We start from the raw sequence: 12,048 nt of genomic DNA on the forward strand, positions 1-12,048 counted from the left end.
TGCGACCGAGGCTGTCCAACGTCCCGTCCCCCCCCCCTTCCCCTCCCTTCCTCCAGGATCCCACCGCCCCAAAAGGAAGAAGGGACGTGGGGACATCGGTGGCCTCGCAGGGGTTGTGCAGCGTGGGGGAGAGGGGGGGGGGGTCTCGGGGTTACGAGGTAGGAAGGTGACAGGAGGGGGACAACGCATCACAGCTCTCCTTTCCGACCCCCCCCCCCGCCCCCCCCGGTGCCACTCACTCCATCCCCCCAGGCTCAGCGACCTGAGAAGCACTTTAGGAAGGGGGGGGGGGGGTGAGGTGCCCCCCACCCTGGGGACGCGGTGGGGACCCACAGCCTCTGCCGGGGTCGGGGGGGTGGGGGATGGGAAGGGGTCAGATGGGAGGGGGGGGGTTATGGGGTGGGGGTGGGACACGAAGTCACTCCGTTCTGCGTCGTTCCCATCCGTTCTGCCGATATTTGCTGTAAAGTTTGGTTTTTTTTTTTTTTCCATCGTTTGTTTTTCCTCCTATATATATATATATAATTTTTTTTTTTTTTGGTGTAAATACGGCCTCTAAAAGTGTAACATAACGACAAAAAAAAAAGAAAAAAAAGAAAAAAAAAAAGGATTTATAAGGATTTTTTTTTTTTCTTAAAAAGACTCGGTGGAAAAATTCAGCCCCGACCCCACTCACTTTGTAACCCCTTCTGCATGAGTGTCCCCCCCCCCAAACCCCCCAAACCCCACCCAAACCTCTCCATACGGGGGTCGGGATCTGCCCGTATGCCCCCCCCCCCGAGTCCTGGTCTATATAACAGAAATAAATGGTGATTCGGGGTTATTCTTATTGCTGTGCCTTCCCCAGGGATGGATGGATGGGGAGGCGGGTGGGGGGGGGGGGCAAAAGAAATAAAGGGCTTTCGAGAGAGAGAGAGAAAAAAAAAACCGTCTTTATTGATTCGTATTAAAGCCGGACACTCCGATAGAAAAGAAAGAAGTAGGAAAAAAAGTGGGGAGGGGGAGGGGGGGGGGGTTGTTAATCAAATGAAATCAACAGCAACAAACCCTTCGTCGCCGGGAGTTTCGCGAGACACACAGCGCTACAAACCCCCCCCCAACCCCCCCCCAAGGCGCCCGGACAGACACACAGACGCTCCCCAACCCCCCCCCCGTCCCCCCTTCTATTTTTTTTTTTTTTTTTTTTGCCCCTCTCCCCCACCGCTTGCACAGCTCACGAGAAAAAATCCATGCGAAGAGACACAACAGAACCCCGAAAAGAGCCTCGAAAGAGCAGCAGGAAATCGGAATTTCTGGGTATTTTTATGGTTTTGTGGGGTTTTTTTTGTCCTTTTTTTTTTTCCTTTTTTTAATGATCACATCCAGACGAGCACAGCGGGGTGCGCATGCAGCCTCCGGACACATGCTTTATTTTTATTTTATTTTATTTTTTTTCGCTTTTTTTTTTCTTTTTTTTAAATTTTTTTTTTGGAGGTGGGGGGGCTGGGTATCATTTTCGCTTTTTTTTTTTTTTCTTTTTTTTTTCCCCCTTTTTTTCTTCTTTTTTTTTTAAATTTCCTTTTCAAATCCCTTTGCTTTTATCCTCTCCCTCATCGCGCGCACGCGATTCTTCCTTTTTCTTTCTTTTCCTATTGATTGATGACGATTTGATTTTTTTTTTGTTTTGCACGATGACGGACAGACGGACGCACAGAGAACAGCAGCCCGATGGACAACAAGTTGGGGGGGGTTACACAAGGATTACACAAAGGGAGGGGGGGGACACCAGAATGATGGGCAGCACTGAGCTCCACACCGGGGGGGTCCATAGGGATCCCAATGCTTAACTTGGGACCCAATGCAAACTTAAGGGCTGTGCCCCCCCCTCCGATTAAAGCTAAGCTTGAAGCTGGAACTGCAGCCCCCCCCCTCACGCTGTGCTCTGTGCCAATAGGGGTGGACAAGGGGGGGGATGCCATGCATTCAGCTTGGACAAGGGGGGGGGGGTCTGGCATGCATAAGGCACATACCAGGACACGGTGCTGCAGCTTTGTGTTAACACAGCAGCATTCCCATGCCCCCCCCCACCTTTACCCCCCCCCCCCTCCCCACCCTGCTCCCAGCCCCGCTGTGCTTTGTGCCAATGGGGGTGCAAAGCTTTGGGGGGGGGAGGAGGGGAGGGGGGGGTCCTAGCATTGCACACGCCAGGATGCAGCACTGCTGCAGCTCTGCATTTGCATGGCAGCATCCTGATGCCCCCCTCCCCCCCACCTCTCCCCACTGTGCTCTGTGCCAATGGGGGGGGGGGGTCACCATGCACGAAGGGTGGGGGGGGGGGGTCCTAGCATTGCACACATCAGGATGCAGCACTTTGCATGGCAGCATCCTCATGCCCCCCCCCCCCCCACTACCTCTCCCCACTCTGTGCCAATGGGGGGGGGGTCATCATGCACGAAGGGTGGGGGGGGGGGTCCTAGCATTGCACACACCAGGATGCAGCACTGCTGCAGCTCTGCATTTGCATGGCAGCATCCTGACGCCCCCCCCCCAGACCCCCCCTCCACCTCTCCCCACTGTGCTCCGTGCCAATAGGGGTGCAAAGCTGAAGGAGGGGGGGGGGGGTCACCATGCATAAAGGGTGTGTGGGGGGGTCCTGCACACACCAGGATGCAGCACTGCTGCAACTCTGCATTTGCATGGCAGCATCTTGATGCCCACCCCCCCAGCCCCCCCCCCCGCCTCTCCCCACTCTGCTCTGTGCCAATAGGGGTGCAAAGCTGGAGGAGGGAGGGGGGGGGTCCCCATGCAAGATATGGACGGAGGGGGGGTGTCCTGGCACGCACACAGCACTGCAGTACAGCTGCATCTCAATTCCACCCCCCCAGCCTTGTGCCCCCCCCCCCCCCCAGCCCTGTACCCACAACCCCCCCGGGGGGGGGGGGGGGGGGGGGGGGGGGCTGCAATGCACTCAGCCCCACAGTGTTCCCACCCCCCCCCCAGCCCCATCCTCACCCCCCCATTGTGCAGTGAGCACAGGGACGGTGGCACAGCACCAGGGAGGGGGGGGGGGGGCCAGGCACAAAGATCCCCCCCCCCCCAAAAAAAAAAAAAACAAACAACCAAACCCATCCATAAGAAGCCGTGGCTTTGCTACAACGTTCCACTTTGGTACCAAGAAAAAAAAAAAAAAAAATCATCGTCGTAATTAAGAATCGTTAATCACAACCCGAAATTTAAACGCATCATCAAATGATTTGCTATTGCTGCCAGGAGCTGCTGGTCCCCCCCCCCCCACCCGGCCTCGCTGGGGGCCATGGGGACACAGGGATGGGGTGGGTGGGGGGGGGAAGGGGGGGATGGGAGACCCCTCTCCCCATCAGAGCAGAGCAGGGAAGGAAGCCCAACCCCCCCCCCCCCCCCCTCACACAGCGGATGGGAAGAGATCTATTCTTTTTTTTTTTTTTTTTTTCTTTTCCTCTTTTAAATATCTCTAGATATATATTTATATTACGTCTATTATATATATATATATATAATATGTAAATATATCTTTTAAAACAATATAAAATGTTAAGACACTTCACTTAAATGTAAAGAGTTGCTCTTTTTTTTTTTTTTTTTGCAATCCAAAGAAATTGCATCATGATTATTATTATTATTATTATTATTTTTTGTCTTTTTTTTTTTTGTCTTTTTTTTTTTTTTGTCTTTTCCTTTGTTATCCAAAAAAAGGCTCTTTCTTCTGTACAAAAACGATATACAAAAGAAAAACCCAACAGAAACTAACAACAACAACAACAACAAAAAGCCTTTTAGGTATCAGGGGTTGGAGGAGGGGGGAGGGGGGGAGAAAGTAAAGGGGGGGGGAAAGGAATAAAAGAAAAGAAAAACCAACCCAAAGACGAAGGAAGTAACCAACAAAAGGAGTGATTCCATCTCTTTGTTGCACTGGGGACAGACGGACAGCACGGCACGGGACACACGGGCACACACATGCACACACACGCAGCGTGCCCCCAACCCCCCCCCACCCCCCTTCCCTCCCCTCTCCCCCCCCCCCTCCCCCACCACGGGCACCGTATGGGGGGTGCACTCACCCCGCTCCCCCCCCTCCCCAACCCTGCTGCTATGGGGGTTTGGGGATCCTCTGTCCCTGTGGGTCCCCCACGTCCCCCCTATGTGATGGGGTCCCCACATAGGCAAAGCCCTTCTTGTCCCCCCCACGTCCCCGAGGGAGGAGGATGATGGAAATAGGGACGTGGGGTTCCCATATGGGCAGAGCCCCTCTTGCCCCCCCCACGTGTCCTCAAGGGTGCAGGGTGATGGGGGAGGGGACACGGGGTGCCATGTGGGCAGAGCCCTTCTTGTCCCCCGTGTCCCCGAAGGTGCAGGGTGATGGCGAAGGGGACACGGGGTCCCCGCATAGGCAGAGCCCCTCTTGTCCCCCCCCCAATGGCACAAGGGGATGGGGAAGGGAACACAGTGCCCCACGTGGGCACAGATCCACTTGTCCCCAGCGTCCCCAAGGGCAGCAGGGTGATGGTGAAGGGGACACGGGGTCCCCACGTGGGCACAGCCTCACTCGTCCCCAGTGTCCCCAGGGGGTCGCACAGGGCGATGGCGAAAGGGACACGATGTCCCCACGTGCTCAGAGCATCACAGCATCCCCTCTCCCCAGGGGGGGGGGGGGAAACACAGACAAACCATTAAAGTGCTACATAACGAACCGACAGCCATAGGGACAACGCCAACGGCGGTGGGGACGGCCCCCAAAACCCCCTCCCCCCCCTCCACACACACACACAGCACCCCGACCCCCACCCACCCACGGATCACATCCTTCCACCTCTCTGGGCACTGGGATGCTCCTTGGGCAGCACTGAACCTCAGGTGGCCTTGGAGCATCGTCCCCATGCGGTGTCCTGAGCTCAGAGGGTTGGTGGGAGGGGTGGGGGGGTCCTCGGCTGCTGCTTTTTGCCCCCTCTGCCTGCTGGGTCCTTGTTGCTTGGAGCTCGTGGGGTGAAGCTCTGAGAGCTCTTCAATAAACAGCAAACGGCGGTGGAGGAGGAGGTGGGAGGGGGGGGGATTGGGGAAAGGAAGGGGGGTGGGGGTGGGGGGGAGAACCGAAAAGGTGAAGAACAGAAAAGAAAACAACGGAAATACGTGGAAAATAATAATAGAAAGGGGAGAGGGGAAGAGAAAGAGAGAAAAGAAACAGCAAGTGGCTGTGGCTGGCTGTCTGGAGCGAGGTGTGGGGCAGCAGCCGGGCTGAAGCTGGCCATGTAAGGGGGGGGACATGGATATGGGGTGGGGGGGGGCACGTGGAGATGCCCCGAGGAGACAAGTTCAGGGCAGGAGGAGCCCAGCCCCAGAGTGGGGAAATGATGTTTGGAGTTGGCAAGGAGGCTCAGAAGGAGATGGAGGAGTTCCTTGCCCCAAAGGAAGTCAATACGGGGATGGATGTTCTGCCCGAGGTGGGTTTGTCTGCAGGGGGAGCCTCGCTGGGGTCTTTGGATGGTCTAGAGGCCTGGAAAGAGAAGTGAGAGCCGAGGAGGAGGAGGAGGAGGAGAAAGGGAGGAGAGTCAGACAGTATGGTGAGAAAAATAGACAGAAAAGCAAAACAAAACAAAACAAAACGAAAGGAAAAAAAAAACACGAAAACAGGAAAAAAAAAAAATAATAATAAAAGGGGAGGCAAAAAAAAAAAAAAAAAAGAGAGAGAAAACAGAACCAAACAGGAGTTTGTTCAGAAGCAGCATTGATTCAGGCCTGAGGTCAAGCAGCTGGAAAAGGTCCACCACAAAGAGAGCACGAGACGAGCTGGTTCCACGCGTTACTGGATTTGGGGGGAGGGGGGGGAAAATCCCATGGTGGGGGGGGGGGGGGGGGCGAGACGAAAGAGACAGACGGATGGACGGACAGGAGGACAGACAGGCGGACAGAGGCAGGCAGGCGGAGGGGATGGGGCAGAAAGGTGGGAGGGGGGGGGGACAAGAATGGCAGCGTTAGGGTGGGCACGGGCTGCGCTGTGCGCCCGGGGTGCCGCAGCTCTGCTGCTTGTGGTTCCTCTAAGAGCCCCCCCCCGGCCCCAGCCCACTGCCAGCAGCCACACCGACAGACCCTGCTGCTGGTGAGGCCAAGAGGAGCAACAGCCGGAGGGGTTGGCACTGGGAAGGGGCTCAGAAAGGGGTCCGTAAAGTAGGGGGTGGGCACTGCGCAAAGGGTGGTGGGGATGAAAGGGGATCCGGGGGTCCTGGTGAGGAGGGGGGTTTGATGGTGCTGCCATCGAGGTGAGATGGGGACAGCTGAGTTCATCCGTAGCCTCCAGGCAAAGGGTTTGGTGGCGTCATTGAGAGCTCTGTGGCTTTGGGTTGTGGGGCTGGGGGCTGCTGGGGAGCAGGGCTGCATGAAGCTGCCAGGGGGAGCCTGGCTGTGAGCACCAGGGGGTGATGTGGGGCTGCATTGAGGGCAGCTGTGCCCCTGCCCCAGCCGTGTCCTGGTGACAGCAGTGACAAATGGCAGCAGTGCTGAGCCCTCATGCACAACTGGGGTCAGTGGGGAGGGAGGGACCCGTTTTGCTCAGGAGACATTTGCCCAAATTGCTCAAAATCCCCCCCTCCTCATCGCTCGCCCTGGTTGCAGATTGAGGAAGCTGGGAGAAAGGCTGTATGGCTTTTTTTTTTTTTTCCCCTCCACTTTTTTTTATGGATCGGACAGAATGAGCAAAATGGGGTTCATTGGGTGGTTTGCCAAGGACAGGCCCGGGGAAAGGGATTGAGACACAGAGTGGGGAGGGGAGGAGGACAGGATGGGGGAAGGCTCGGTGCTGCCCGCGTGCAGGGAGGGGCAGTGCTGGGACCTGGGACAGGAGAGGGAGGGGAGGAAGGAGCAGGATGGGGCTGTGGTACCCAGAGTGCAATCAGTCCCAGTGACAAGGATGGGGATGGGGTCGATGCTGGGCTGAGGGCAGGCACAGTCCCATCCCACAGCTCACCTCTTCCAGCTGCTGTGGCCCCCACCCCATCCCACCACCCCATCCCACCACCCCCCTCCTGGCACAGGTGCATAGGGATGCACTGCAGGGCTCCAGCCCCCACCCATAGCACCCCCTCCTCACCACATCTCCAGGTGCTGGGCTCAGCCAGCAGCACCCAGCGTGGCACAGAAGTGCTTCCTGCACCCTCTGCTCAACAAAGGGCTGCATCCCCCCATCCCAGCATCCCACTATAGTAACCCCCGCCCCATAACACACAGAGCAGGGGGAGCAGCATCTGGCCCTGCTGCTGGGAACCTGCTGTAGAGATAGGCTACCTGCTGCTGTCCCTGGATCCTCATGTATTCCATCCTCTGCTTGATGTGCTTGCTTTTGTCAGGGCTGCCCTGCTGGCTCTGCTTCAGCCTGGATGCCGGGTTCACCATCTTCATGGGTGGGATGGAAACGCCACCACTCTGTTGGGACAGAGAATTTGGGGAGATTAAAAAGCTCGGAACAGGGGGAAACCCACAGCAGCACAGCCAGGCACTGTGGGATTCCAGTCCTCCCAGCACCACAGGGCTGTGGGGCTCTGCCACAATCACGGCAGCTGAGGGGGGGTCATCAGCTCCGTGTGCCACAGGAGCCCAGGGAGCGGGCAGCACCCACCATCAGCACCTTCTGCCACGTACAGAGGGGTGAGGAGCAAACACTGGGGGGGTGGAGGGTAGGAGGAAAGCACCCAACCCCAAAAAAAGGACAGGAGGCGACGGCAGGTGAAAGCAGATTCCAGGTGGAAACGGCGACAGTGGGAACGCAGAGGTTTTTTATTAACGGGTTGCACAGGCTGAGATACAAAGACTTGCAAGAGCAGCAGCAGGAGGAGCGCTCTGTTTCGGCACCCCAAAACCCCACCTGCCCTGTGCCAGCATGGACTGGTGGCCAAAGTGGCACTGCTGTGCTGCCCCAAAAGCGCACACAGGATGCGCACACAGCTCAGAGCCAGCAGGTTGTTTCTGGGCTCAGATCAGAAGCATTGCTGCCTGCATGGAATGTCAGTGCCTGCCCTCCTTGCCCGTGCTCTGGGACCCTCTGCGCTCCTTTGGAACCCCTGAAACCATTGCACAAGGGGTCCATCTCCCACCTGCATCCCCCCCACATCCAGGCAGGAGCCTGGCGTTTGCATCTGAGCTCAGAGCCCTCTGCCCTCACCGTGCAGTTCAGCCCCTCCTGCTCTCAGCTTTGCTTTGGGAGCCATGCATGCCAGCCACGGCCATAAATCCACCCCGTGGGCTCTGCTCCAGCACCCGAGCAGAGGAGAACCTGCAGCTACACCCAGTGGAGGGGGCTGTTCCTGCAGTGAGAGACCCGGTGCTAGCAGGAAAACGGGGCTGAGATAATTGCTGCAAATGAAAAAGGAGATTCATTCAGCAGCACTGATTGTTAATAAAGGAGCAGGCTGACTTGTGAGCAGCTGGGGGTGGTTCCTCCCCTCCCCCCCCCTCCCCACAGTCTTTTTCCAGTTATTCAGCAAGCCCAGTGGCTGCTGCAGATTCCAGCAGAAACCCATTTGGACGGCGCTGGGGAGCCTGAGCTGTGATTTAATTAGGAGAAACATCTGCTGCTCTGCAGTCACACTGTAACTGCAGCTCCTCGGAAAAGTGCTGGTGCAAAACGGGATGGAGAGGAGCGCTGCGTTCCCATTCTGCTCACCCAGCACCACGGGCACACCGACAACACAGCTCACTCCTGGAGTGCCCAGCAGCAGGGACAGACCCTGCAGTTTGGGATGCGCACACAGCAGTTGCTCTCCCAGGGTCTGAGGTGACAGCCCCAGTCTGGGGGGGGGTCCGTGCCCCTTAAACCAGTAACAACAGCAGCATGGGATCCTTCTGCCACCCACTGCCTGGAGGGTGGATCGGCCCCCTCCAACCCCTGGTGGCTCAAATGAGGGCTCCTTTGCCAAATGCTGCTCCTGACACAACGGAGCTGCGGGCTGTGAGCGCGGCATTGCGCAGCCCAGCACCCTGCACGGCACGTTGCAGCCAGCAGGGTGGGATCCAGCCCTGGTGCACAGCCAGGAAGGTGCGAGGTGGCAGTGGGCAGGTGGGTGGTGGTGCTGCTGCCTTTACACATCAGCTCCAAAAGGAGATGGGTGCCGCACCTCAGCTCTGCCTGGAGGTAGAGTCACAGAGAGGGAGCAGGTGGAGGAAGAGCAGACATCAGAGCAGATCCGAGGGCAGAGCACGGCAAGAGGAGTAACAGGAAATAAACCTGAGGCGTGCCGAGCTGCGGCTTGGGAAGCAGAGGCGGTTTGGTGTGGCTCAGGGATGGACTCTTGGCAGCATCAGCTTTGGTCTGGCTGAGATCCAGGGCAGTGCCATCATCACAGTGCTCACTGCGCCCCACACCATCCTCAGTCTCCTGGCTGGCATCCTTGGCTACTGCCTGCCCCAGCAGTCCTGCAGGGAACGCAGCCTCATCCGCACGGTGGTTGCTGATCTCACTGATGGTCATCTCCAGCTCACGGATGGTTTCTTCCAGGCTGTCCAGTCTCTGGTAGGCACCTTCACAAATCTCCCTGCTGCGTGGTGACATGCTGTGCAGGGGGGACCCCTCTGCTTTGCTCCTTCCCTGAGGAGTGGGGCTGTGTAATCCATCAGCTGCCATCCCCCCTGCTTCAGCCCCAGCAGAGCTCCGATCCTGCACTGCCACACACGTGGGGTGCCCAGCCTGGCTCCACCTGCTGCCCTGAAGTGCTGGGGGGCAGCTGGCCCTTGGCACCGGCGTGCTGCCGCGCTGCTCCCACTGTGCACCTCCAGGAGGGAGGGATGCATCCTGCCCAGCTCCATCTCTGGGCTCTGCATCACTGCGGAGCTGCGGGGCGATGCTGTGCCCTTCACTGGGGGGGAGTGCCGTGACCATCCCTTGGGGACCAGGTGCCAAAGCGCACCGAGGAGAAGCCTTGCTGCTGCCTTCGTGCCTTCTGGCAGAGTTTGGAGCAGGGTCTCCACGTGCTCCTGCTGCCGGCCAGCTTGCTCTGTGCTTCGGGACAGCTGGGACCTCGCTGTGTGCCAGGGGAAACCTGCGTGTCCTTCCCAGTGTGCGGGGTGCAGTGCTCAGGGGCTGCAGGGCTGTGGATGGAGGACTCCCAGCTGCAAACGGAGACCTGCTGGGGCTGCTGGCTGACATTCTACCTCTCCTCCCCACCTCGGCTGTGCGCTCTCCTCCTGCTCCTCGGCGGCCAGCAGGATCCCTGTGCTCAGAGCAGTGCTGTTCCACCATCACTGCGGGTTCGGGTTCAGGGGACGACGGTGCAGACACCCACTGGGTGAGCACAATCTGCGGGAGGGAGAAAGCCCTGCTCCCCGGGGCTGCTGGGGCTGCCAGCTCCTAGGTAGAGAAGTCAGACAGATTAAGGGCCTGGGAGCAGCGTGGGATGCTGTGCTGGGGGGATGGCAGCTGCTTGGGGGAAGAGCACCCGGGTTATTTCGGGTCCTGCTGTGCCTCCAGGCATCGCTGCAAGGATTTGTTCAGCCAGGGAGGGGCTGCTCCAGCACTCCCCATGGGTAACCCACGGGCATTAGAGGAGGTTTAGGCTACAAGTGAGCTGGAGTCTTCAGCAAAACAGACCTGGTGCTGCTGCACCTCCCCGATGCGTATGGGAAGCTGACTGCTGTGGTCTGGCTGAGATTTCTCTTGCACCAGTACAACAATTGTGTCAGAGCCTCTGCTGCTCATCCCCATGCTGCTCTCAGCAGATCTGAAGGCAGGGATGAGCCCTTGCAAATGAGCTGCAGTGGGTGCCAGACCTTTATATCCCTGAGCAGCAAGAAGTCACCTGGAACAGCCTGTCCTTCCTCCCCTCACCTGTCTGTTACAGTGCCAGGGATGTGCAATGAGCTGTGCAGCACCCAGGGGACTGCAGCAGGCCGTGCCCTGCAAGAGAAATGCTCTGGCAGGAGAGCTGCTCCCCTGAGCTGCAGCAACGAGGCCTCTGCTCCACAGCACAGCACTGCCCTGAGCAGGGGCTGCTCCAGCGCCTGCCCCACTGCTCTGCTCCATCTCATCCTCACTGCTTTTCTCCATCCCATCCCACTGCCCTGCTCCATCCTCACCACTTTGTTCCTTTCCATTCCCACTGCCCTGCTCCATTCTCACCACTTTGTTCCTTTCCATTCCCACTGCTCTGCTCCATCCTCACCACTCTGCTCCATCTCAATCACACTTCTCTGCTCCATCCCACCCCCATTGTTTTGCTCCATCCCTGTTGCTCTGTTCCATCTGCTCACACCACTGCTCTGCTCCATCCCATCCCCATTGCTCTGCTCCACCCCTGTTGCTCTGCTCCCTCCCTGCTGCTCTGCTCCATCCCATCCCCACTGCTCTGTTCATCCCATTACTGACGCCCTGCTCAACAAAAAGAGGTGAGATGCAGCCCAGGGCTCCCAGCATCCCCTCCCCTCCCTCCTGCAGTGCTGTGCATTGCCATCTGCAGCCCCATTCAGTGCCATCAGAGCAGTGATCCCACCCCAACCTCAGCCCCAGGGCTGCAGCCCCGTGCCACATTGGTGCTCGGTCGGTGCCGCGTCAGTGCCGTACGCGCAGTGGCAGTGAGCAGAGGAGTGAAGAGAAGCCATTAGTTGGTTAAACCGGATAAGGAAGAAGTGAGTTAAGAGATGGGAGAGGCGGTGGTTAAGTGCAGCCAGCCAGGAGGAGATCTGCAGGAGGAGGGATGTTACCTTCCATCCTTCGGCTGCAACGGAGGCTCCATTGGGCCACATGTCTGCGTGCCCAGGGGAGACGGCAGCCGCGAGAGGATCGTAACGGAGCGTGGGGAGGAAAGGGGAGGCAGAGCTTCTCTGAAACACCTGGGGAGTCAAACAGCTGCGTTGGAGGAGGGAGGCACAGCGGGTGGGCAGAGATGGAGCCCAGCCAGGACAGGGCTCAGCACTACGGGGGAGCAACCACTGGTGGGAGAGCATCACGCTGTCCACATGTCACCATGGATGGAGTGAGGACGGGACAGCCCCCACTGTGCTTTGTGTCCTCAGGGATGGCATGAGGATGGGGACAGGATGGGGACAGTCCCTGCA

At 58.1% G+C, this 12,048-nt stretch overlaps 1 protein-coding gene across 16 annotated transcripts in view; it reads right to left on the bottom strand.

The window, feature by feature from the left end:
* Positions 1-4,038: 4,038 nt before the first annotated feature.
* Positions 4,039-12,048, bottom strand: part of SRCIN1 (SRC kinase signaling inhibitor 1) — a 52,759-nt gene continuing 44,749 nt past the window's right edge. For 11 of the 16 annotated variants that reach the window (XM_090124909.1, XM_090124907.1, XM_090124908.1 and 8 more), the window contains 4 exons: positions 11,695-11,823; positions 9,227-10,345; positions 7,291-7,428; positions 5,088-5,506 (listed from right to left, as the gene is read on the bottom strand). In XM_090124909.1, the coding sequence (XP_089981035.1) occupies positions 5,387-5,506; positions 7,291-7,428; positions 9,227-10,345; positions 11,695-11,823 (1,506 nt within the window). In that variant the 3' untranslated portion in view covers positions 5,088-5,386. Of the gene's footprint in view, positions 5,016-5,087; positions 5,507-5,673; positions 5,816-7,290; positions 7,429-9,226; positions 10,346-11,694; positions 11,824-12,048 lie in introns of those variants that run through there. The other 5 variants (XM_090124917.1, XM_090124918.1, XM_090124906.1 and 2 more) reach the window with 4 other exon arrangements.

The sequence above is a fragment of the Phasianus colchicus genome, chromosome 26 (assembly GCF_987193195.1).
Source record: "Phasianus colchicus chromosome 26, bPhaCol1.hap1.1, whole genome shotgun sequence".
Lineage (NCBI taxonomy): Eukaryota > Metazoa > Chordata > Aves > Galliformes > Phasianidae > Phasianus > Phasianus colchicus.